The sequence below is a fragment of the Haliotis rubra genome, unplaced genomic scaffold (genome assembly GCF_003918875.1).
Source record: "Haliotis rubra isolate DU_JTF1 unplaced genomic scaffold, ASM391887v1 Scf30, whole genome shotgun sequence".
NCBI lineage: Eukaryota > Metazoa > Mollusca > Gastropoda > Lepetellida > Haliotidae > Haliotis > Haliotis rubra.
In genome coordinates, this window is record NW_025766969.1 from 1,427,553 (window position 1) to 1,455,411 (window position 27,859).

Here is a 27,859-nt window from a genome sequence, read left to right on the forward strand (position 1 = left end):
GGTTTATACCACCTAACACGGGTTACAACAAGGGAGTATTAATTGCTGTATTGCATAGAATTTTAATTGCATGTGAAAACTTATGGGCCGGCATTGTTTTGAGAATACGAACAGAACTTCATTGTTGCATAAGAAATACATATAAGCATTTGCTGTGTGCTAAAACTGTATGTACCTATTTACCTAAGTAAATTTTCAGATTCTTCTAGCAATGGCAAAGTAGGGTTGTTTAGTTTATGGATTCAAATAAATCAGATGTCAATTTTTTATATCATACGTAATAGACGTCATATTTTTACATGACATGATTAAATATCGAGGTAAAATAACAAACACAGAAATGGGATCAATTTGGATCAGTCATTATACCATCCAGGGCATTAGAAAACCTGAAAAAGCCCACACTGCTTTGATACTTTATTACAATCAGACAAGAACTACCGGGGATATTTTCAAATAACCGCATCTGATGAGCATCCACTCTTCTTAATGTCGCACTGTTTTGACAGAATCGTCTATGAAAACAAGTTGTAACTCGGAAACTAGGCAAAGCAGCAGACAAAATTAAATGACAGTAGATTATGAGAACATGTAGCTTTCATTTTTCACAACAGTTGTCACGATTTCAGGTTTGTACAAACCTGTAAACAAGATAATTTACCCCCTGAAATGTACATGAATTCTGCATCGGCCCATATATCTATTCCTCATATGACGTCACAGAGACGCGACGCTCTGATTGGTTTAAATTTCGTTCGCGGGTGAGAATTGTGCACTGTTGTCAAAAAGGTCGATTTAAGTTAATTAATGATCGAAGTGAGTAGTTTTAATGATGGGGTTTCATTTATAGCGATGCCAGTTAGTGATTTATGCATTTGTACCCCCCTAGAGTATATGTGATCTTTAAATTGTCGTAAAGTGGACATTTCAATAAAATGCTGTTCCCATTCAACTCGATTTGGGCAGTGAAACATCTTCTATCTGTAACTTCAATTCCTTCAATAACTGCCGGTTTCTATACGCGGAGGCTCTTTACCCGTCCTGGGCACCTCTGTGAGACTTTGAGGTGTTAAAACATAGGCCTCTGTTATATCGAATGTTGATTTATGGATTCTGTAGGCCCTCGAGTCTATGCGAGGATTACAGATTTTTCATATATATATATATATACATATATATATATATATATAAAAATTTGACAATGACACCTGTTTGTCTTTCCCCGATACCCGTTTTGCGTTCTCCAGGTGTGATGAATTTTCCCTTGTGTTTATAAAAGCTTGTAACAATAATTCTTCAGAGTCTTTTACAGTGAAAATGTTGTTTAAAAGAGCTTCTTTGGTGATTCCCCATGTGTTCATTCGCCGGTAAAAAGCTAAGTGCCAAGGCTTGTGTCTGTTCCGTGCTTGATTATTTTCTCAATTAAAAACATAGGGCTCTATTCGTTCTTGGTCCATATTCATCATTCTCCTCCAGTAACGAATCAAGCATATATCTTGTCTTACACTTAGTTGCAGGGTTCCATCCCATGTCACCAATAACTTCTTCATTAGCCTCGACTTCAATAGCCCAGACCTAGGTAAAATCTCATTGCATGGTTTTGCTTTGCGTTGATTGATGAATAGTCCTCTGTTCCATAGAATCAAATGCCTTAAGTTACAACTGGCCAAAGTAATGCATCGTACAGTTTGGTAAATGTTTTGAAACCAAGTTACCAAGTCGGTAACAATAGGTCTACCTTTGCGGTTTGTTCAGACTCTATTTGAGGCGGACGTCTACGTTTTTGAGTCTTTTACATGTAAACAATTAACTACTTGGCGTACTTGCAACCTATGTTACACGTGACATGCTTAGTTGTCGACAGTTGATACCTTGTGCTAGTTTAGTCCACAATCTCAAACGTAAGACAACAATCTCGTAAATGTATATAATAATTATAAACACATTCAATTAAGTCTTCATATATTAGTCACATGATAAAACGGGTCCGGGTAACATGATGGGTACCCGGGTTCAACTCATTACTCACCCATCCCCGGGTACCCGTTGTAACAAGCCAAACTTTCCCCCTGGCCAAACCTTTCCCGGGGGAAACTTTAGCCTAGACCAAACTTCTCCCCAACTTATCCTAGGCCAAACTTTCCCCACCCTTGAATCAACTTTAAAGGCTACTTGTTTCCCATCCTTGTTCTTATATCAAAAGTGGGAGATTCTGGCGTAGCTAGGCTATTTCTTCCCCAACCTTGTTTTCATGTTTATGTTCGTCTTGAAAAAGTCAGAAACGAAAACAAGACATAGCTATTCACGTGAACACATTGATAAGATATTCATGTTAATGTCAAGTTCCATTAACAATTTACAGGTCATCTTCATCTTCATATATAACATGTACATGGTTCCCATTTTCTTTCAGTACCCTTCTATAAGGTGAGATTAAATAGAAAAGCAAGCATAAAAGCAAAGATATTATATCAGTGCTATTGTTTTATATTATCATTTTCTTATTTATATATTTCAATAATTTACTTATCCCCACTTACTCAAAATTGGCTTATGTCAAAATCATTACTATATTCGAAACTTTAACTAAATACCCAGTTTTAAACTTGGATGTCCATATCCATCCAAAATTTTATTCCCTCACTCGTGGCTTTAAATATCCCCCTGGATGCCACAGGGACATATATGTCCTTCCCCTTCAACCCTCAATTTGAAGTCGAATAAAAATCAAAATATCCCACGCACACAAGTTCACTTCACAGTTTCGAATTCTGCGGGAAATTTTCTGTTTCTTGATACCATCCACTATTATTTTAGACAAAGCTCAAGTGCTGAAAATGACCTTTCAAAATAGGCTTCATCGAAAATGGCGACATTTTTGACACAATATGAAATCGCGATTCACAGCGTTATTTGCTGTATGTTTTGAAATGTGAAAATCGGATAATTACTGGGAGTACAGAATTTCAAAACTAACCTATTCATGATCACTGATATCAGTTTTACATGAAATCGCTAATTATAATTCTGAAACGTTGCCGATGAATCTAGAATCGGTTGGGATGTTTTCGAAAATGCACTTACACGCTAACGCCGTGAGAGCTTTCCGCCATATTGGATAGTGTTTACAAAATCACGCTTCATGGCGGCCGGTATTGAGACGCCTATTACATCAATTATATTTCATATTCAGCTTCAAAAAATGCATCACTGAATTCCCCATACATTTTAAAATCAAATTGCAACTGGTCTGTGTCACCAATACCAACTGTCTAGATAAAATGAGATCTAAACATATTGGGTGTGAAAATCGAACGCTGTGCTCGAAAAGACTGCGCTGGTTCAAACGTAAACAAAGACAAATTCGATTTTACACTGCGTAGCATTTTCTGAAAGTTTCCAACATTCATCCGTCTATTCATAGCTTGCAATAGCTCAATACCTTTTGAATATGCATGGAAAGAGTATCGTAGTAAGAAATAGGAAATTATAAATAGATACAATGCAATGATTTGATAATTCATAAGAAACTGTCAAAGTTTCCGTTAGCGCGACGCCATGACTGGCGCAAAATCACGCAGAACGACAACTGTAACATATCAGCATTTCTGGCTTCTTCTCTTACTTACAGTGAAAACGATAGAAACATATAACAATAAACAGTTAGTCAGAATCATTCTGATTACTTACATCTCATATTTATCTACAAACGATCCCTGAATCAATGGAAGAGTCCTCACAAAATCCTATCTATCCCTGTCAGCAAAGCTGCCATTTTGTAAGAAATAGGTCATCGGTAGTGATGTCATACGTCAACATTGTTGTACATATTAGGCAATTTCTTTGAGGTGAAGGTCGGTTGAACAAGAGTAAACACAATCGCCCAATCCTTCCGATTACACTGTCAGTATTATAATGTATATTTTGCGGATAGTTCAGATACTTTTTCATGAAACTGACCTCAGTATCTACATTTAGCCTTGTAAAAATATCCTATCATACTTGCATATAGGGTTTACGGTGTTTTATTCTTTGAAAGGTTTTGATTGTTTGAATAATATTTACATAAGAAATTGACACATTTAGTGCAGTACACCATATTCTAAACCTTTACACAAGTGTTAGAAGATCAAACGTAGCCATAACTGCAATATTACCTTAGTTCCTATGATGTACAATATTCAATGCATTTGAACTCATATTGCAGTTTCACATGAACAGGTTAATGAATGGCGATTTGATTAAACCTTATAAGTAAAACTGATAATATTTAATGAAAATGATTTATGTATGTTATGAAATGTATATGCACACACATTTAAAGGAAATGTCTTGTTCATTGCACATTTTTGTGTCGTTTTATAGAGAAAACAATGATGTATATTGATTGGCCAGGTGCGCGTTTGTCGGAAATATTCAGGTGTTGTGAAATGTTATTTTTCATTTACGTTAAATTGATGCCAAACAGGTGCGCGTGTTGCTCATGATAAGATACACAGTCAAACTGTCTAATTGTTGATATATTCAGGACACTATTTAAAATGGAAAAAACAGTCATTTTATGTTTTGTCTAAAGAGTGTTAATTCTGAAAAAGAAGCCGAGACCTTTCACACAATTAATGGAAATTAGGTGAGATATATACTAATCAGAATACCAATGTCGTCACTTTCCGACGTCGCAAAATGCATAAAACAAGCAATGACGTCAACTAAAATGTTGTATTATTTTCAGCAATTTCAATACATTTGAAGATATGGCTAGTATTCTGGTAATAACGATGCAAAATTGGTCAAAATACATCTACACAAACAGGAGAATATGGGAATCTAAGAACTAACTTATATATCGGATAGGGCCATCCAAATCGCCATTACGTGCTTTCAATTGTAGTACGTTGTCATCTTTTCTTATAAATTGTGAAACTACCAAAGCGTGATCCGCTCACATTGGGGAACTTTGAATTGGAATAGTTTGGTTCACCGTGAACAAAAATAACGAAAATATAGCGTCCATATCCAAAACAAATACTCTCCATGTGATTAGAGTTACATTGACCTCGTGTTAAGAATAACGGAGTTATGCCCCTTATCATTATAATGTATGACCTCTCTGTCGCCGCTTTGACGTCGAGAAGAAAATCCATTTTGACATTTATTGCGAGTCATTTTAACGTTGAGCGATAATGTTATGCATAAGCACATAAATCCAATTCATATACATTTATGTCGTTCAGATATCAGGCTGTATTTTCTTCACACTTTCCCGTGAAGATGCCAAAATAAAAAAATTCAGAGTAGCACAGTGCTTTTATGGGTGCTTGATAAAAAGCGGAGAAATTTACTGTTTTTAGCGATAACAAAAATTTGGACAATATTTAGCAAGGTCTGTTTTTCAAACCGCCGAGGTAGTTGCACTTATATTTATACCAACGGATAGGAAGTTTAATATTCTACATTTCTGTGTAATTTTATAGCCGTACGTAGATCCAGGACCACACGAGCCCAATTCTCGCACAACGTTCACTTTTCAAAGTGTATGAAAATGTGCGCCTGAAAAAAAACTCGGCAGCCAGGGGGATATGGCATCCATGTCGGCGACATGAACTAAACAGTTGGAAGCAGATGTAAACATCAACACAACAACAACAACCCAACACAATATCTGTATGAAATGCTGTATCATCTATCATTCCACTATACTGCCTTATTCTGTATTCAAAAGACAAGGCTTTATAAGGGATATACAATGTGCTTTGCCCATGGATATCTGAATCATATTTCATTCACCCAAAGTGATTATGGATTAGTAAACAAGCTTATGTGAATAATGTTCCATTACATTTATACATAAATACAACAAATATTAGATAATAAACAGCATGATAAGAGAGCAAGCAACCTGTGTATATTACATCTTATTTACCCATCAAATGTGCGATTGAATGTTTACATCTTATGGTGGACAGATGAAGAACTAATGTAATGTGTCTTCATAGGAATGGCGGCAGGAGCAGGATGGATTTAGAGATATATGCCATTCAAACATGTATGCATTCAAATCACTACACCCAAGTCAGAGGCAAAAATGGACTATTTAGCAAACATGTGTTCCAAAATATAAGTCAAACCTACTGTCGGTTTATAAGAGCAAGAGTGGGGAAGAAGTAGTCTGGCTAGGGCAGCATCACCCCCTTTTGATGTAAGAGCAATGGTGGGGAAGAAGTAGCCTAGCTAGGCCAGAATCTCCCCCTTTTGATATGAGAACAAGGGCGGAGAAGAAGTGGCCTAGCTTGGCCAGAATCTCCCCCCTTTTCATAGAAAACAGAACAATTTTATGTCCTAGTTTCAACAGGGGGAAAAGTTTGGCCTAGGGGGAGAAAATTTAGCCTAGCCCAAACTTTCCCCGGGGTTAGAATATCCTAGGACAAAACCTCCCCGGGGAAAGTTTAGACCGGGGAAGAAATGGCCTGCTACACCGGGTTACCTGTACCAGCCCTAGTTTAGTGGACACAGCAACTGCCTGGAGAGAGGAAAGACCAGCCATGTCAGACCAAGAAACTTAAAAGATGGTATTTGTTGATGACATAATTGAGCTGTATCTTTCTATAAATGTTCTAAATTATGATGTCTCTTAAATTTACACTCACAATTCAAATCCAAGTATAAACATGGCCTCAACATAGCCATGTTTGGTCAAATATTAAGAATCTCTATATCTCTTCTTTGTAGAGCGAAAAACATCAAATCATGCCTCTTCTTGTTGGTGAGCACTTAGTCGAAGATGATGTGACCAGCATAGATGCTTTCTTAAACAAATTCTGTAACCTTAAGGTAAGAATTCACTGAACTTGGACGTTGGATGGCATGCACTAGAGCCTACAGACATGCAGATGCCATTAATTCTTAAGAACCCTTTACCTACATTATTGCCATAAATCCTGTATTTTTGGTGCAATTACACAAAACTAGTCTTCGCAATTTTCAGCAGAAGACATCTTCTGCCATGTCAGTTCCCACAACCATCTTTCAAGATAATAGTCCAACCAGTGAGCATTCAGCATTTAAAGGGGTACTGATCTGGTGCAATTCCCCATAACTGGTTGTTTCTTTGTTGGTTTATATTTTTTCTGTGGGTACCTGGATGAATTGCACAATCGGGTACCGACCAAAAGCCCCTTGGTACAAAAGCCCCTCGATCAAAAACCCCTCACAAATTTGAGCACCCCTGTCAAAGCCCCTCGATTCATGCATTTCATAAAAAGAATGAACATTTCTCACTGCTTTTATGTCTTTTATACAGTATTTTAAGTAGGAAAAGGTCTTTTATGTTTTATAAAGTATAATTAACATTTCTCATTGCTCTTATATATTTTATAAAGTATTTTATTATATCAATGTAAAGGAAATGGAAAAAATATGATATTTTCTTACTTGGAAAGTCTGCAACCTATAAAGGAAATTGGTATTTTGCAAAACAAACATTTCACAGCCAAACTCAGGCTTTCCAAAGGAGGATGTGGGTATATTGCAAAACAAACACACCATACCTATTACACTGGGATCAATGTATTTTGCAAAATTTTACTTTAATTAAGCTAATTTGCTCAAGTATGAGCCAGGTGTATATACGTTGCTGTGAAAAAAAATTGACTAAAACTGGATCATGGAGTTAGTACACAAGAACAAGGGTGGTGTCCTATGAAGGCTACATGTACACAAAGAAGACTACAAGCAAGTCACACATGTGTTGGGAATGCACCAAACACAGGGCACTGGATTGTAGAAGTAATGGGGGTACGAGATCACTTTCAAGAAAGGTCGCTGTAAAGCTTTATTTCATTAATAAAGCTTTGTCAGGCCCTTAGATCTCGCCCCCATCGTATCTACTACTTTTGAATCCCCAGTTAACTTCCCGACCCCACGTGCCACTTCCTGATCACGTGATAGCTCTATGTCTTGTGAAACAGTTTAATGTTTCGCACCCCTTGTTCTATGTACTTTTTTTTTCTCGTCTTCGCCGATAGCAGACTTACGAGACTTGAGCCGGATTTCTTGTTTCATCTTACGGTACTTGTCGAGTTCAGAGAGGATTGAAGGAGATTCTCCTCTGAGATCTTACTGTCAGTGAGTGCTGTAGAAATACGATCACTTACCGTGTTCAGCTTTGCTTCAGACAGAATCCTGATCTCGTCGTGTTTCAATGCCTTCCAGTGCAGTCTGCGTGACACAAACTTAAACACCAATCCAGCCAACCCTGACACCCCAGCTGTTATTTCGATGCCTAGCACTGCGGCTGCGGCTATGATGGTGGCCAACAACCCCACACCTACTGCCCCTAACCCCATACTGGTGGCCATAAAGGCGGTATCAACACCATCCACAACATTGAAAGCTCTATGGTACTTCTTATACAATGCTGCCCGTGTGTCGCGGTCTTGTTCTAGTTGGCGTTTTATGTCGCATAACTGGCTCAAGCGGAACCCGTCTACGGTTTCCAGGGGCTTCGCTACTTCCTCTGCGACTGGGTACAGACCCATACTGTGCATCTAATATATTCTAAAAAATATCTTTAAAATGTGTGTTATTTACTTTTTGCTCAGTGTATTTGAAGCTTACAAGTCTTAGACCCTTGTACAGGGAAATAGGGTAGAGGGAAATAGGTAACTGTGCGTCCACATGAACCCTATCGAGGGAGCCTTCTAAGGAGTGTATTGAGGGGACTATAGAACCCGTTGAGGGGTCGGTTGTATGGCGATCACGGCAATGTTTGCCAGCTTAGGATGACATAGCGTATTGTCACCCCGGGTAAAAGTTGCTGTTCTACAGGATCACCCCCCATGAAGAAGACTTCTATGGCGAGTGTGGAGCCTGGTTTCACCTTAATAAGGTCCAATTGGGAATTGGGGACGTCAAACTTTAACTCGTCCTCCAAGCCTGAAGTAACTAACACGTTACCTGTGTGATCCCCCATTAGTTGAGTACTTATAGCATACTTCGGAACGAAAGCCCCGAACAAGATACCATTGTTCCTAATTTCGGAGATATGCCTATCTTTGTCAAACAAGATATAAAGTTCGGTGAGGGTCATGTTGAGCAACCATTTGGGTTCTATAAAGTGGTCTGGCAGACGCCGCCGCACATACACGCCGTTTCTTAAGTGTAGGACGTACGAGGTGTCTTCCTCGCCGGGCTGATCGAATCCCTCTATGCCTCCTAGACCCCCGAGTGTGATTTGGGGTAGATGATTGGCCATTGCTGCCCGCCTATACACGTTGTCTTTCAAGTGTAGGACGTACGAGGTGTCTTCCTCGCCGGGCTGATCGAATCCCTCTATGCCTCCTAGACCCCCGAGTGTGATTTGGGGTAGATGATTGGCCATTGCTGCCCGCCTATACACGTTGTCTTTCAAGTGTAGGATGTACGAGGTGTCTTCCTCGCCAAGCTGATCGAATCCCTCCGTGTCTCCTAGATCGTTAAGCGTGGCGTTGGGTCGATGCCGATTGGACATTGCTATAATACTATTACGAGATAGTTTCCAATTGTTTTTCTGATAATTTCTCAGGGGTGCACTTTACCCCCATGAAGTGTATGTTGTCGGGTAGGAAGATCTTGGTTAGTGATATCGTGGCTTCCACGGTCACGGTGACCCCCTGCAGACTGGTGTGGGAGTCGACACCCACCCGAACGTAAACAGTGCAAACATGATACTGGTGTTGTTTCCCCAACCGGAGTTTGATCCCCTTTACGATTTCGACTTCATCCGGCGATGGTTCCCCTAGGTAGACTTTGATGACTAGCGTGGAGTTCGCCGGTAGGCTCGCCAGGATGTTGACCACGCCAGCGAATTCAGATACCAACTGCAATGCTCCGTCTTGCACTCCCTGTTTACTCGATAGCATGTGGGCTGCCATACTGGCGACTGGGCTGAAGACTACGCTACGTCTCTGCGCCGGGACGTAAGCTACGAGCAGGGTTCCGTTGTTCACGACTTTGTTTAGGTAGTTGTCTTTGTTCTCTGTGAACACGTAGGGGGAGCCAAGCTTAATGTTGAGAAACCAGTCGACTTTAGCGGGCAACAACACCCACTTGTCGTCGTCGGTGAAGACGAGCGTATATGGGTTGTTTCGGGCGACGGTCGTGCTATCAACATCTTCTAAGTCGAACAGTTTGCCTCCGAACGATTGGGATACCGCCCATCTATCATCACCGATACGGACTAGGTCGAACCGAGTGTTGAGAGCCGCTCCTGAGACATCTACTATGTCACCTAGGGTTCTACCGATGGAGGGGACTTCAACGTGTTTGTAAATGTTGTTTTTCAGTTGCAAGGCGTACAGTTTACCATCTACTCTGGGGTCGTCGAATCCGCGTGTGTCCCCGAGGTCGGATATCCCCGCATTGATGCATTTTTTCAACTTCATCCCGGGGCCTTGTGCGCTAGTCATTTTATGTGCAGCGTTATGCTGAGGTATCCTATATTCACAGGGTTATGATTTATATCTAACACCGATATTATCAGCTCAGGGATGTTACCCCGGGTTAACCTCTTATACTGACGCGGTGAAAACGCCTTGGTTCTGCCGTCGTTGTATTTCTCCGTTTTCACCGGTACGGCTCTCAGTATCGTGGAAGGGTGACCCCCTTGAATGTTGTCCGTTGTGCTCAGCTGGCCGAGATGAATGCACAGCTCTCGGTACGGTACTAGTTTGGGTAACTTCGTGCCTGTGACGGTAGTTGTTGGTTTTATCTTGTCAGGCGACATACCGAGTGTCCTCGCCAATGGTCGACCGAGCCTCAAGGAGTATGGGTATACCAAAGATGAGACCTGCTCCGTACTGATGCCAATACATACTTATGGGGAAGACAGAGGCCTGCGGTAGGAGATGCAGGACTGAGGGGTACTGTTGTTTTTACATGGGAAGCCCAAACTACACGTGTTCTGTGTGTGGTATCGGGGTGAAAGGGCACTACTGCCTATGCAAAGCTCACGGGGCAAACGTAGTCAGGCATCATCTCATCTACGAGATGAAAAAGGACTACAGAAAAGAACGTAGGCGCCTCCTCAGGATAGCAGTGTAGTGCCCCAATTAGAGACTGTGGACACACCTAGGTATAACAATGTTTGTGGAAATTGAGCCCAGGGAAAGTCGTTGCCTGAGAAGCTGGCAGATGGATGTGGGGGAAAGTATAGATATCAGTGTCCTCAAACCCATGATTGTTAGCGAACTATATAAATGGTGCTCATTTACAATCATGGTGAAAGTAGGGTTTGATGTGCCGTGGGCTGGGCACACTTGGAATTACTTTGATGGTGGCCGAGTAGATGTGCATGGGGAGATAGATATACTTGTTGACGACTCGTTGCAAGTAATACAAAACACCCTACTATGCTGCGCATGTTCCGGGTGGGTCGAGGGTATAATCGATAAGGTCTATCTAGATATTTACTAAGGATTTTATAACGCCTCTATTTTTTATCAAGGTTGGAGGAGTTACCTCCCTTGCCGGCCGATCGATATACTTAGGTGTGTACGCAACTATGTCTACTACTCGCGAGCTCAAGCATATCGCCAAGCGGCGGGGAGTAATTGGTTATTCTAGAATGAGGAAACCACAGTTGTTGAGGTTACTAGGCATACAAGCCCCTCCCACGGTAAAACAACTAAAACTCCGAGCAAAAGAGCTAGGGTTGACGGGTTATTCCCACCTGGGGAGAGCCAGGTTAGTCACATTATTAAACGACCCCGTTCGCGTTCAGCTCCCCTCTGTAAAACAATTAAAAGTTGAGGCACGCGATTTGGGGTTAGCTGGTTATTCCCGTATGAGGAAGCCACAGCTTGTAGAACTATTACGGCAGAATAGAGCTATTGACCTAGAGTTCATGCGCACTGAGCGCGCTGTAGGTAACTATTTGAGAGGCTGGCGCATGCATGTTGATAGGAACATAGACATCGCTGGTATCAAGCTTCTAATCGCTGATAAAGTCAATGAGGAACTCAATGATTTGGGAAGTATAAAGTTTCAAATCACAGTGAAAATGTCACTCGATAAGCAGGTGGGGGGAACCCCCACTGGGGTCACTGAGTACGTTCAGCCTTACTTCCGAGGTAAACAAGAAGTTGTGACTCACACAGAGACTATAGACGCGTCAATCGATACCAGTTTTCAGCAGATACGAGAATACCTAGAACGCTATACACATGGGGTCCGGGTGGGTTGTTGATAAAATCGATAATGTCTATCTAGACATAGCTAACTACGTGCCGTTCAGAGGCGGGTCATACCTAGACTTGCACCCCTACTATAAGAAAAAAACAAGCCATGGTCAACATCAAGAATAGAGGAAACGATTGCCTGAGGTTAGCTATCAGGTCAGCCTTGTTTCCAGCTGACACTAATTCGAACAGGCCTTCTAGTTATCCCCAAGACGATGGGCTCAACTGGGATGGTATAACCGAACCAACCCCCATATCTCAGATCACTAAAATAAAAAAACAGAATAATATAGCCATAAACGTCTTAGGGCACAAAGGTAACACAACAATAGTGCACAGGGTCAGTCCGTTGGGGGAACCCCAACTGGGTCGCCGCGTTATCAATATATTCATGATCCAGCGAGGTGATAGGTACCACTACGCGTGGATAAAACACTTTAGCAGGCTGTTGTACGACCAATCGGCACACCGAGAAAAGAGTCACTTCTGAGAACGGTGCCTACACGGCTTCACACGAGCTGATTTATTAGAATCACACCGGGGGGATTGCCAAGGTGTGGGGCAGACAGCCATATGAGTCGACATGCCCAAGGAAGGCGACAATATCCTAACATTCTCCAACCACAAGAACCAAATGTCTGTGCCTTATGTCATCTACGCCGACTTTGAAGCCTTGGTCAAACCCGTTGAGTCTGCCGGGGGTACCCCAGCCACACAGAAAACACAGGAGCATGAGGCCTGTGGGTTTGGATACGCGGTCGTCCGATGTGATGGGGAAACGAAAGCTCCCGTAGTGTATAGGGGTCCCGACGCGGCTGAAAAGTTTCTAAAGTGTTTGCAGGAGGAAGAGAAAAGTATAAGGAATGCATTGTATACAGTCGCTCCCATGCGTATGACCCAAGCCGACAGGCTAGCTCACACCTGCAGCACTCTATGCCACGTGTGTGATAGCCCACTGAACGGTGATTCGGTGAGAGATCACTGCCACATAACCGGTAAGTATAGAGGCGCCGCTCACAACGCGTGCAACCTCAAACTTAGAATCACCCCCAAGACAATAAACATCCCCGTGGTCTTCCACAACTTGAGAGGGTACGACTCTCACTTAATCATGCAGGCCATCGCGAAAGTCGACGGCAACCTGACGTGCATCCCCAACAACATGGAGAGATACATCTCCTTCAGCTTGAATGGCCTGAGGTTCATCGACACGATTCAGTTCCTCCTGTCGTCACTCGACAGTCTGGTCAAGGCCAACGATACCTTCCCCATCACCGATCGATACACCGATGCCGAGACTCGACCCCTGCTGATGAGGAAGGGTGTGTACCCCTACGAGTACATGGATGGCTGGGCCAAGTTCGCCAAGACCCGACTACCCCCCATCAGAGAATTTAACAGCAACCTGACCGACTCGACAATATCCCAAGACGATTACTCGCACGCGATTAACGTATGGAAAAAACTGGGCTGTAAGAATCTAGGTGACTATCACGACCTGTACTTGAGGACAGATGTACTGCTGCTAGCCGACGTGTTTGAGACGTTTAGGCGGATGTGTTTCAAGCAATATCAACTCGACCCCGCATGGTATTACACCTGCCCAGGTCTGTCATGGGATGCATTGTTGAAAAAGACCGGAATTAAGTTGTAATTGCTCACCGATTATGACATGCACCTATTCATTGAGAAAGGCTTGCGAGGTGGGATTTCCATGGCAACCAAACGATACGCGAAAGCAAATAATCAATACGTGAAGGGCTACGACCCGAGCAAACCAACCAATCATATTCTCTACCTCGACGCCAACAATCTGTACGGCTGGGCCATGAGCCAGTATCTACCCACAGGGGGATTCGAATGGGCATCGCACGAGATCGGCCAGGTATCGTCCGATATCGATGTTATGAGCATCGCGCCAGATTCGAACAAAGGTTATATCCTAGAGGTTGACTTGGAATACCCCAAGGCATTACACACATCACACAACAGCTACCCCCTGGCCCCCGAACGTATGAGGGTTAACCCAGACTGGATGTCTGAGTACCAACATTACTTGTTAGGTGGGCGGGTGGCAGACGTTGAAAAACTCGTGCCCAACTTAATGAATAAGACCAAGTACATCGTTCAGTATCGCAACCTACAGCTGTACCTGTCGTTGGGTATGAGGCTGACCAAAATACATAGGGTACTCGTGTTCAACCAGAGCCCCTGGATGGAGCCTTACATCAGAATGAACACAAACCTGCGAAAGCTTGCCACCAGTGACTTTGAGAAAAACCTCTACAAGCTCATGAACAACTCGGTGTTTGGCAAGACTATGGAGAACCTGAGGAAACGCGTGACCTTGAAGCTGGTTCGGTCGAATGAGGAAGACCAGCTCAGGAAACTGATAGCCAGCCCGGCATTCAACCGGAGCAAGATATTAAATAAAAAGGTCCTAGGTAAGATGAAGGACGAGTGTGCTGGCACGCCCATAGCTGAGTACATAGGTTTGAGGCCTAAGATGTACTCCATCCTGAAGGCCGACAATGGTGAGATCCGAAAGGCGAAGGGTGTTAAGAAGTACGTGGTGAAACAACACATCAAACACGCCAGATTCAAGGAAGCCCTGTTCAAGACCCGTACCTTTAGGCATAAAATGAACACGCTTAGAAGTGATGGGCACAGGATATACGGACTGACGATAAACAAGACGTCCCTGTCGCCGATGGACACTAAGCGTTGGATAGCTATTGATGGGATAAACACGTACGCATACGGGCATGAGAAAATTGAACCAAGAACATAGGTGTATATATATTGGGATGTCATGGAACCAGAGAAAGTTTGAGGCTATTTACTACAGCCCGCGTGGGTACTGGAAAGGAGCTAGCGCCGTACATAAGCTGGCTAAAATGGCGTGAGTACCCCCAGGTGAGGCCAAAGCGTGGCTTGAAAAACAAGCCCTGTGGCAGATCTATTTACCGGCACCACGCTACGTGCCTAGAAGGAAGTTCGGTATTAACATACCCAATAGCGTTCACCAGGCCGACCTCCTGTTCCTACCCCACGATAAGAGGTACAAGTATGCCTTAACCGTCGTGGACGTGGCCAGTCGCTACAAGGAAGCCGAACCATTGACCACGAAAGACTCGGCCCAGGTAGCCCGTGGATTCAACGCGATATACAAAGCGCAGTCCACTGGCGTGGCCCACAGAGCTGCAAGTTGACCCGGGCGGAGTTCATGGGTGTCGTGTCACACCTGCTGGACAAACACGATACCAAGGTCAGGCGTGTCACGGCCGGAGCCCATCGCAGCCAAGCCATAGTTGAGAGATTCAATAGGAATCGGCTGAGCTCTTATTCGGACATCAGTATGCGAGAGAGATGACCAACCCGGGGAAACGATCGACTGAATGGGTAGCGCGGCTACCTCAGGTGGTGTCGGCCATCAACCATGAAGCCACTCGGCTCACTGGCAAGAAACCAGCCGACGCTATCAAACTAAAATCAATAGTGGCAGAGTCGGCTGCACCATTGCGTGGAAAGGAGAATACCAGGTAGGGCCCTCGTGAGGTACCTATACCAGTCGGGGGAGCACGAGGGTGATAGTCGTAAGCGAGCCACCGATCCGATATGGTCAGTCAAAACTTACAATATAGATAAAGTGGACATCAAAGCCGACGAGCCGAACTTGTACTACTTGAGAGATGGGCCAGGGAGAGGGCTCGTTAGAGAGGAATTATTAATCATACCGTACGGCACAATGTTACCTCCTGTCAACGCGACATAGAGCTATCACGTGATCAGGAAGTGGCACGTGGGGTCGGGAAGTTAACTGGGGATTCAAAAGTAGTAGATACGATGGGGGCGAGATCTAAGAGCCTGACAAAGCTTTATTAATGAAATAAAGCTTAACAGCGACCTTTCTTGAAAGTGATCTCGTACCCCCATTACTTCTACTACTGTAGAGGAGCAATGAAAACCAATCTTGAGGTTTGAGGCATTTTTTGTGTATTTCTTCATTATTTATAAATGTACATTGTAAATTGTTCACCTTAAATATGTTTAAAATTTCTTTCTTTGTGTATTTCTTGCTGTCACAATAACCATAGAGTGGAAACACGCTGTTTAAGCAAAGTTGAACACAATTTCTGGCCTTCTTGCAAGAAGCATGCAGCACAACCTCCGGTTGATCATGTGACTCCCCTGTCTTGTTATTCTCTTTCTTGTCGCACTATAGTGCTGTTCCCTTTTTCTGCATTAGAGCAGAAGAGAATGATGATTTCCTTGATGCTCTATCCGACTCCTACCTCAGCAAGAATATCAGATGGTTTTTCAATGCATCATATTCAGTCGGAAGTTTTCTGTCTCCACAACCACAGGTTCAATGACAGTAGTGATTCACCAGATCAGTGACAATCGCTGCTTCCCCATTCTTCACCTTCTACGCAGACTTGCTACATTTATGGGGGATTTCTCCAGGATATTGGTGATCACTACCTCTGCAATCAGCATTCTACAATCAGCAAATCCCTTAGACTAGGTGATCTGTTCAACAACTCGACTATCAGCACGCTCCATTTGATCAACGATCTTCTCTTCAGCGACTCGTCTCAGATCAGCGAGGGCTTCCACTGGATTGGCGATCTTCCCACATTTCACCAATCAATCGGCAATTCCCGCTACATCGGCGAACCCCTCGATCGCCAGTTCTCCGTCTTCAGCTGTTAAGTTTCAGTCGGCAGGTCCTTCTGTTTTCTGTGCATAGAGCTTTCGCCGACCTCGTTCAACAATCCCTGCGGTTATGACTTCATTGACTCTGCCCTCCAGTTCGACGATCCCTGATATTTTTCTCATGCGGCACAATGCAGTGGACCCACATTCTTTATTACAAGATTCGGCAAACTGGCAAGATGTGGCAGTTCCTCACAATTCGACGATCCCCTTGAATTCGGCGAGACATCAGCCATTGGGGAACCTGAAGCGGACGCCTTTAACAGCCCGCCGTTCTGCGATGATCCTTCATGAATTGTGATCTCCAGACCTCTCCAGACGTTCGGCGATCCTATTGACATCAGTGAATTAGTTGCTCTCAGTTTAGCCATCCTTGACAATTACGACTTACCTACCTTCTGTGAACCGACCATTCACCAATCCACGAACCACTTTGATTCAGCTATTGCTTCTGAACCTTTGAACTTATTAGGTTCGGCGAACCTGTCTGCTTCGGTGATTCCTACAGAATTGGTGATCCTGCTCATCTCTACTTATTCACCGCAGGCTGCTTGAGCAACACAGCCGAACCTACTTGTCTTTTGGGATCATTCTCAAGATGCACAACCTCTCCCTGACATGGACTTTGACTTGATGGTATGAGTCTTGGCAATGACTTTGAGGCAAGTACGGCAACTAGATGCGTTTCTGTGTCAGTATTGTCAAGTCCTGCAGCCTAGTTTGTCAATTTTTGACGAATCTCCTCTCCTTCTCCCACAGGGAGACCGCTTCATTTTATCTACACACAGTTGGGGCTACTAACTACCGATTATTACTACTGATGACAAGCGATCCGGTTCGCGGTTCTACCTCCCCCTGAGTACAGATATCAGCTCTACAGACTACTACTAAAGCACTGTCGGAAATAGAAAAAAAACATTTTTTCAAATTGATATGTACAATTTATGTACAGTCCGTTTGAGTCAGAAACGGACCGATGAATTGCAAATTTTATCATTGTACAAAATTGCCACATAAATATAAATAGTACACATGTTTATCATTTACTAATACCCAACAGCTTTCTTATATTTGAAAATTTTCCGGCCTCCACCAAAAAGGTTGTTTAAGAAACTATCATCATTGAAAATGCAAAAGTTGTTATCTGTCGCGGCAGGGTGAAACCGCAGAAACGGAACAGCCAGTCATGGCGGGGGACATCTAAAAATCTTTTCCGGGAGACCTGTCGGTTCCTCGTCTGTCGTAGTGTCATAGTCACGACTGAAAGGGATGACAAGTGGTGCCACAGTTGCCTGTTGTAAGCCATCCCGAGACCAGTAACCTTGTTCAATGACGTTAGCTACCTTGTTGACACAGTTTTGCCAAGTTTCAGTCGTGATTTTGTTAAAGGGTTTCCTTAACCAAAACCTCTATGTCACGTAATCTAAAAGTTGTGTTTGATCTGGCAACATCTCCTTTGACAATACCCAAATCATTTCAATCGGGTTAAGGTCACAGTGATAGGGTGGAAGTCGCAGAATATCGTGACCTTTACTTGTTATGTAACTGTCAACTTTGTAGAAAGGTTCACCTTTGTGTTTTTTTATGATCTCATATAGCTGAGGCTTCGTTGCCGTTGAAGGCCGTGCGATCTGAAATTTGTCGAGCCATGATATCATATCACCTTTTCGACTGTTCGATGTCGGGGCTTTACTGTCGGGATCCTGCACGCTGTGGTATGGGGCATTGCCCATTACAATAAAAGACTTCTCTGGTAGAGCTGGTACCAACTTGTTTTTAACCCAATAGTGGAAAACCGCACCATTCATCTCGGAAAGGTAGTCTCTGTTATCTGTGGACTTTGCCCTGAATAACAAGTCGCAGCCTGGGAGAAAGCCTTTGCTAGAGCAACCAGCATGGAGAATGATTAGTCTCTCTCCTTTCCCTAGAGGCAGCTTTCTACGTGACCCCTTATCACCCCCATTGGGTACCCACTGACTGCTGGCAGTGTGCGAGACATTGACCCAGGCCTCGTCCAAATACACTGGCTCGAACCCTTCCTCGCGCTTCTTCTGTATAACCCTGAGAAAATTATTTCTCAAGCGAACGATATCAGGGTGTTCACAGAGTACTGACCTATTCTCCCCCGAAATTTTCTTATAACGATACCGGAAAGAGTATAAGAGTCGCCAGAGTGTGTACTTTGCTTCAAATGCTTTTTAAAAATTTTCAGCGACATGTATTTGTTTTCAGAATAGAGCTTGTTGATAGACTGCCTTACAAGATTCTTTTGAAAGTTGTCCAAATGTTTTAATTTGTGTGATTTTGACACAACCCCTACCTGCTTCGCATCACCCTCACAATGTTTGTGTTCCTGAACATTTGTCAGTACCCTTGCTGATACTCCTAAAGCTTTTGCTGCCAGCTTACGGAATTAATTAATGGCATAAAATGGTTTGCCCCTTTCGACTTCAGCACGGAAAAAATCGTACACTTTAATCATCAACTGTTTCACGTCAGCATCCACACCTTATTTTTCATCAGGCATGTGTATCCCGTGCACGACGAGATAGTGGCTGTTCCGTTTCTGCGGTTTCACCCCGCCGTGACAGATAACAACTTTTGCGTTTTCAATGATGATAGTTTCTTAAACAACCTTTTTGGTGGAGTCCGGAAAATTTTCAAATATAAGAAAGCTGTTGGGTATTAGTAAATGATAAACATGTGTACTATTTATATTTATGTGGCAATTTTGTACAATGATAAAATTTGCAATTCATCGGTCCGTTTCTGACTCAAACGGACTGTAGTTAATATGTGTAAGTGTGAAATATCTGTTAAACTAAGTTCGGCCTAACTACAGTCTCAGTGGCAGGCAGATAGGAAACGTAGAAAAAGGACTTTACTGAGGAAAGATTAGTGCAGAAATGAGAAATGTGTTTTTTTCATAAGCCCAAAGCGACAGACCATGGCTTTATGGAAATTAGTGTGTAATGATATTATATTACAAAGGACAATTTTTAAATGTCCATTTTGAAATTAAGCTTAGCTTCATTATAAACGATAGCAGACGTAAAAAATAATAACTTCAATACTGAAACTATGAAGGATGTAGCTACCATGGAATCTCACTATCACTATAAAAAGAAACAGGTAGGAGGGGTCATCTCAAAAGCAAATCCAGGACGGGTGTCTCAGACGGTGGTTGGGGTCGGGCTGGGGGATAGAGATATAAGGTGAGATAAGATAATCCTTTAGGGGAATTAAACTGGGAAGCAAACGGCATAACATAACAATTTACAAATAATATCCAGTCCTGTCGATCTTGGGGTGGTCATGCTACCTATATATTTTGAGACATTCAATATGATGGTTGATTTAAGCTTTTCCATGGGTATCATACCCTTTTACTTATCTCAACATAAACTTTATGATCAATAGATGAGACATATTCAACACACATGAAAAAAAGTATAAAATATCTTTGAGATAATAATAATAATAATAATAATAATGATGTACGCCTCTCCGTGGTGGGCCTAGATAGGGGAATTTTATTCCCTGAACCAAATGTACATCACCCAGTTAGGGCTGACCCCCCAAAGCTGTTTTTTCACTGGGTTACAGACAAACAAGGAGCAAACCGTCTTTCAACTCCGCAGCCCAGTCAGCCTTCCTCCGGTAGTCAAAGCAACCACACTGGAGATGGGACTTGCCCCAGGGGAAGGCACAGCACCCGATCAAGAATATCTTGGTCAAACCATCTCAAAACCACACTACTGAGTGTGCAAAAGCGACGCATAAACGGCATAATCCAGGCATAGACGGCAAGTCGCTTAAGCTGCATTGGGACAATGTCATGCCCATGTATGCTTTCCCGGACGGAGCAAAATCTCTGAGATCAATTCTGGTGGCTTAAAAATCTCATGCCCCGTGAGCCAGCTCAACCCACAACTGGTGCCCGTCAGGAACCTTTGCATGAGCAGAATGCTCAAGGGGCAGCAGACGCAAAACTTCTGATGGACGTCCGCTTTAACCTCTCTCCTCTTCCTGGTGTGAACTCTTCTGGCGTAGAGCCAATTGGCCCCAAAATTTCAGACCCTCACTCTTTCTCATCTTCTTCCTCAGTTGCTGATCTTTCCGAAAATCCTGTGTAGATTTTGTTTCATTCTATTTATGATGAAATATCTGATTCACCTTTAGAAAAACAAAGGCCAATTAAACAAACAACTGAATCTTTTCCCAAAAATGAAATTAATTTATTAAATGACATTATTTCTATGGAACTTTCTGCGGACTGTTCGTTACATGAAGTGAATTGTTGTGTGTATGCTGCCGCTCGAACCTTGGAGGAACTTCACACAGTTTCCAAAGAAAACACATCCAATACTAAAAACAATACACCAAAGAAAAACCGGTTCAAGTGAAATTAACAGAAACTAGAAAATACATTTCCTGGATAGAGCTTAGCCTGAAGTTGAGATCATCAGGGAGTCCAATGTCAAAACGTCAAAAGTCAATTTGGAGAAAATTAAAATTACAGTATAAGACAACAAAAGAAAAGATTCTTCTGCAAATTGCCGATTCCCTTAAGGAAAAAATAAAGGTTTGGACTGAAAGAAAGAAAAAATGGGGAAAAAAAAAAAATTCATCAAACAAAATAAACTTTTTAGAAAAACTGAAAAACACTTCTACAGGCAACTTAAAACAAACGGTGATGGTGAGCATGATAAGCGGCCTCCCATGGATGCCAATGAGAGGTTCTGGAAACAGTTGTGGTCTATACCCGGCGACTGTAACCTTGAGGCACCATGGGTCAGTGATTATGATCATGCAATGCATGAGAAAGTAACTAGGTCGTTTGTCTGTTACATCTCACCAGATTGCCTGAAAAGTGTTATCAAAAAGTCCAAATCTAATACAGCTCCAGGGCCTGATGGCATTCAAAACCGGTACTGGAAACTATTTCCCTGTGTCCAAACACCATTACTTCACTGTTTCAATTCTCTCGTGGACACAGGCGTTGTTCCTCCATGGTTCTGCAAAGGTCGCACAATACTCCTTCCCAAAAATGGAGACTTGACTGATCCCAAAAACTTCCGCCCTATCACGTTTGAATACACAATACAAAATCTTCACAGGGTGTTTGACAAACCTCGTGTCATCTTACTGCTCTTCCAATGATATAATTTACAGAGAGCAGAAGGGAGCAAGAAAGGGATGTTGGGGGTGCAAGGATCAACTTCTTGTACAAAAAATGATTTTGAAAGAGGCTAAAACATATCACCACAACCTCTCAATGTGCTGGATTGACTACAAGATAGCATACGACTCTGTCCCTCATGAATGGATTGTGAAATCTCTTCATTGTATTGACCTCCAGGAGCGACTACTTGATTTACTCAAGTCTTTAATGAGTTGCTGGTCGACTCAACTTGAGATGTACTCGCAAGGGCAGGTGCAGACTTCGGAATCTATTCCAATCAGAAGGGGGATTTTCCAGGGGGACTCCTTTAGTCCTTTGCTTTTTGTTTGTCTCTAAATCCTTTGAGCTTTCTGCTCAATAGAGAGGAGGGATACCATCCCGGACCTCCTCAGCACAGATCCCCAACACCGCTTACTCATCTCCTTTACATGGAGGACATCAAGCTCCTTGCCAAAGGAGATACCAATTTAAAAGAGCAGGTTCTCCTTTTCGAGTCCTTTTCTAATGATATTGTCATGACATTTCGACTAGACAAATGTAATACTCTTCATTTGAAATGTGGCAAGGTAGTTAATGGTGGATCGGTCAAGTTACAAAGGGAAGGAGTTATTGAGCATCTTGTGGAAGATCAGGCCTACACCTATCTTGGAATGCACGTTCAAGACAAGCTCCAGAGTGCCCAAATTCAAGAAAAACTTCGGGCCGCATACAAATCTCGCTTGAAGAAAATCTGGAGCTCAGAGTTAAATGCTCCAAACAAGGTCAAAGCTACCAATACTTTTGCTGTGCCAGTCCTCTCCTATTCCTTTGGAGTAGTTGATTGGACGAAACAAGGCATCCAGAGTCTTGACCACCTGACCAGAAGTATCATGTCTGATAACAGAGCCCACCACCCTCGTTCTTCTCTTAACCATTTATATATGCCAATCAATTCTGGAGGTCGGGGTTTGATTAATGTGGAGGCTCTTCATAATAGAATTTTAGTGTGTACTTTTGCACATATTTATTTATTGGATGATCCTCTGGTGATGCATGTCAAGACTCATGATGAAAGCAAGGATCCTTCTGGATGGACGGTCAAGACTCTGGATGTCTTGTTTCATCCAATCAACTACTCCAAAGGAATAGGAGAGGACTGGCACAGCAAAGGTATTGGTGGCTTTGACCTTGTTTCCAGCATTTAGCTCCAGATTTTCTTCAAGCGAGATTTATACTCGGCCCGAAGTTTGTCTTGATAAAAGCAAAGGACTAAAGGAGTCCCCCTGGAAAATTCCCCTTCTGATTGGAATAGATTCTGATATCTGCACCTGCTCTTGCAAGTACATCTTAAGTTGAGTCGACCAGCAACTCATTAAAGACTTGAGTAAATCAAGTAGTCGCTCCTGGAGGTCAATACAATGAAGAGACTTCACAATCCATTCGTGAGGGGCAGAGTCATATGCTTTCATGTATTATTATTATTATCATTAATGATAGATTATACAGCATTTGATATGGATATTATGTTGGGCTGTTGTTGTTGTGTTGATGTTTACGTCTGCTTCCAACTGTTCACTTGATGTCGCCGATGTGGATGCCATATTTAATGTCATGAGTGAAAGAATAAAATTTTGAATGGATATGGACATCCAAGTAAAAACTGGGTATATAGTTGAAGTTTTGAATATAGTAATGATTTTGAGATAAGCCTTTTGTGACTAATGACACCGTTCAATCCCACTTATCACCTCTTCAGACCGCCTCCGTGGTGTAGTGGTTAGAGCGCCCGCCGCCCAGAGAGCGGAAGGTCGCGGGTTCGATCCCTGACCGCGTCATACCAAAAGACGTTTAAATATGGTACTTGTTGGTCCCTGGCTGGCGCTCGGCATTAATGGGTACAACAAGGACTGGTCGGCTCGGAGTCTGAGTGGGGTATTCATGCTTCACTGCGGCCTGGTATCTCAGTGGGCTAGCACTATAAAACCAGCTTCAGTCTGGGCTAGTACAAGCAGCCGCACATACACATACACACACATGCACCTCGTCATATGAGCGAAATATTCTCAAGTATGACGTTAAACCCAATTTCACCTCACCTCACCTCATCACCTCATCATAGATGCATCCCATCTAGGATTAGAGAGATCATCTTCATGATCAACAAGTGGCAGGGCTGTGGTCACTCGTCGAACAGTCCCTCCACATTAACATACTGGAGTTCAAGGCAGTCATCCTAGCCATTGTACATTGGGCTAAGGATCTACAGCCTTCTCATACAATGAGACAACTCGACAGTGGTATGGTTCATAAATAAATCAATGAGGGTCGTTTGGTCATTTTTCATGGAGCTTTTGTACAAAGGGGCTTTTGACCAAGACTCGTGCTATTGAAAGTATGTGGACGAAACCTCACATTCACCAACATAGATGAAACAGATTCTCGTCTTGGAATGAATTGGGAAATTGGATGCTAAATATTTCTATGTACAGTGGAAGCTGTCAAAACTGGCTGCTGTCCAATCCTGCAAGTTGTCAACACGGCATAAAATCCTTGTCCCATCCGTGGCAAGTACATTTATCATAATTCAAAAGCTCTGCAATGCGGCAGTTGTCAGTTCCGGATCTCAACATGAAATGAGCCGCTCGAGTATGTGTTTATGTATGTTTATCAGAGCTGTCTAATCCGGTGCGTGGCGGGGATGTGTATTGTCCTGCATTGAAATAACAAGGGATTATGAGTATGCGGCAACCATCACACGTTAAGTAACTTCATGGTTGCGGATAAAGATAAGTGTTGATTCATCATGTTTATGTTATTAAGTGAATAAAAGTGAATATGAGCTCAGTTCCAGTGGTTGAAAACCGTGTCAGCTTTACAGTCAGGCACGCTGTCTAAACCGGATTATTTCTTCAGTCCCAACAAGTGCCGGTTTAGACTACTTCCACTGTAGTTTATTATGATACAATTCCAAACATTTGGAAGTTTAAGTTCATCTCCCAGTGGCTAAAACTGTTGGAATTGATAGAAAACCCAAGTCTGATTTTTGGGGGGCTTATAGTCCTAGCATAATTAATCATTGTTTTATGCACTTTGGAATTTCATTGAAATAAATTTATCTGTTTGTAGTGAATTTGTAATGATCCCCCGCCGTGCGTTTAGCGTGAAGCGGGGGATATAGTATTAGGCTCCGTCCATCCGTACGTCTGTACGTATCGAATTGGAATATCTTAAGAACTGTTCCCTAATTTCTTTTCATATTTAGTACCTAGGTTCATCACAGTATAAGAAAGGTCCAAGTCAGGTTTGGTGACCTTGACCTTCATTTAAAGGTCACAAGGGGACTTTAACGTTTTACCTGCATGTTAAGCTATCTCAAGAACCATTCACTGGAGTTTCTTCATATTTGACACCAAGCTTCATCCAGGGAAGGCACAGGGCCCAGTCGATTTTGGTGACCTTCACTTATTTGTCAAGGTCACATAGAAACTTTGAAGATTTCAGCATGTTAAATTGCATGTTAAGATAGTCAGCAAGATATCGGAAAAAATATTCACTGGAAATTTCTTCATATTTGACACCAAGCTTCATCTAGGGAAGGCCCAGGGCCCAGTCAATTTTGGTGACCTTCACGTAGTTTTTAGGGTCACAACCACACTTTGAAGATTTCAGCATGTTAAAGGTCACATAAACCCTAGGGGGTACAAATACATAAATCACTAACTGGCATCGTTATAAATGAAACCCCATCATTAAAACTACTCATTTCGACCTTTAATTGACTTAAATCGACCTTTTTGACAACAGTGCACAATTCTCACCCGCGAACGAAATTTCAACCAATCAGAGAGGCGAGCCTCTGTGACGTCATATGAGGAATAGCTTTGAGGGCCGATGCAGAATTCATCTACATTTTAGGGGGTAAATTATCTTGTTTACAGGCTTGTATAAACCTGAAATCGTGACAATTGTTGTGGAAAATGAAAGCTATATGTTCTCACAATCTACTGTCATTTAATTTTGTCTGCTGCTTTGCCTAGTTTCCGAGTTACAACTTGTTTTCATAGACGATTCTGTCAAAATCGATTGGTGTCGTTAGGCCCTATTTGTATAATGACTGATCCAAATTGATCCCATTTCTGTGTTTTTTTACCTCGATATTTAATCATGTCATGTAAAAATCTGTTTGTAATCTCAAAACAGTGTCGGCCCATAAGTTTTCACATGCAATACAGCAATGAATACTCCCTTGTTGTAACCTGTGTTAGGTGGTATAAACCTACACGTTATTTGTCATCATTCACTTGATGGTCAGTTAATGAATTTATAACAGGTATAATTAGTGGTAACACACTTAGATTACCCGACAAAGGTTCCCATTTGGCATTTCTTGTGTCTGGAGTAAATATTCAACATTATAAACATCGATCAAAGGATTAACCGATAACACGCTGATTAATTAATTACTTTTATCTTACACAGCGGAATTGTCAAAAGGTAGTGTTTATGTATGTAGATTTACTAATCTATACTGAATACATTCTGTCGTGTCGGTGTCTGCTAAAAACAACGTCCTTCTTTCAAAGGATTAACCGGCAATACATTGATTGATTGCCCATTATTGGCTAACTAAATTACTGTTTTTAAAGAAAGGCGGACATTATGCAATTAGTTGCCAGGTGTGCTATCTTGGGTGACCAATGAGACTATACACCAATACCTGAAAAGATTTATCACTTTTTCGTATATTAAACTGTTAAAAGACACATCATTTGGAACAGTTTTGTGGATATTGATGGATACATTCCTCGAACAAGGTAATGGCCTGATATTGTTCCTATAACTTTAATCTGTTTTAATTTTAACATTTGCATTTTGATTTTATTCATTTGTCGTAGCATTCAACAGAATCATTGTTTTCGCCGTGAAGTGTAATGAGTCAGACAACATGCACTAGGGTGTGTGTGCGAATTATGATTCACATTGGCAAACTATAAAATGTCTAGATAAGTTCACTATAAGTATCAGCAGATCGTCTGCTTTTTATTTAGTTTCAAAATGCATACAAGTATGATAATAAACTAATTAGGATTATAAAACCAAATATAAAGACGCACATTGACTAGTATCTACATACTGGTGAGTGGACATTAACCATGGGAATGTAGCAAGAAATTTATCGCGCAGTATTGTGACTTCGACCCCCACCTTGCTTCCGTGGAAGAAATCGTTATGTTATAAGTTGTGTTATGCAAAATCCGTTTGGTTATGATTCCAATACATATTTAACTACGAGTAGAAAGTAGTCTTGATTATCTAACTTGATGAAAACAAACTATAATCTCATTAATTCTAACAGATTTTTTTATTTTTAAAAATGGCGGCGCCCTATCGGGAACATCCGCCAGTCTGAGGATAAATGGTGTTTAGGTTTGTTTTCACCGAGTTACAAAATCAAAACTACTTTCTACTGGTAGTAAAATATGTATTTTATTGATGGCCAATAGGATTTTGCATGACATAGCGTATAACATAAAAATTTCTCTCGTGGCAGCGAGGTGGGTGTCAATATAATACTACTTACAATATTATTGTTACTTCGACCACAACCTCACTTCCGAGGAAGAAATCGTTATGTTACAAGTTGTGTCATAGAAAATCTTTATGGTCATCAATCATATGCATATTTTACAACAACTAGTAAGTAGTTTTGATTCTTTAACTTCAGTGAAGCGATCTGAACACAAGTAAGATATCGTTTCAG

At 42.1% G+C, this 27,859-nt stretch overlaps 1 protein-coding gene across 1 annotated transcript in view; it reads left to right on the forward strand.

Moving 5' to 3' along the window:
* LOC124282570 (protein N-terminal asparagine amidohydrolase-like) overlaps positions 1-27,859 on the forward strand; it is a 655,781-nt gene that overhangs the window by 90,709 nt on the left and 537,213 nt on the right. The window contains exon 2 of the mRNA XM_046718580.1: positions 6,730-6,831. Within this exon, the coding sequence (XP_046574536.1) occupies positions 6,748-6,831 (84 nt within the window). The 5' untranslated portion in view covers positions 6,730-6,747. The remainder of the gene's footprint in view (positions 1-6,729; positions 6,832-27,859) is intronic.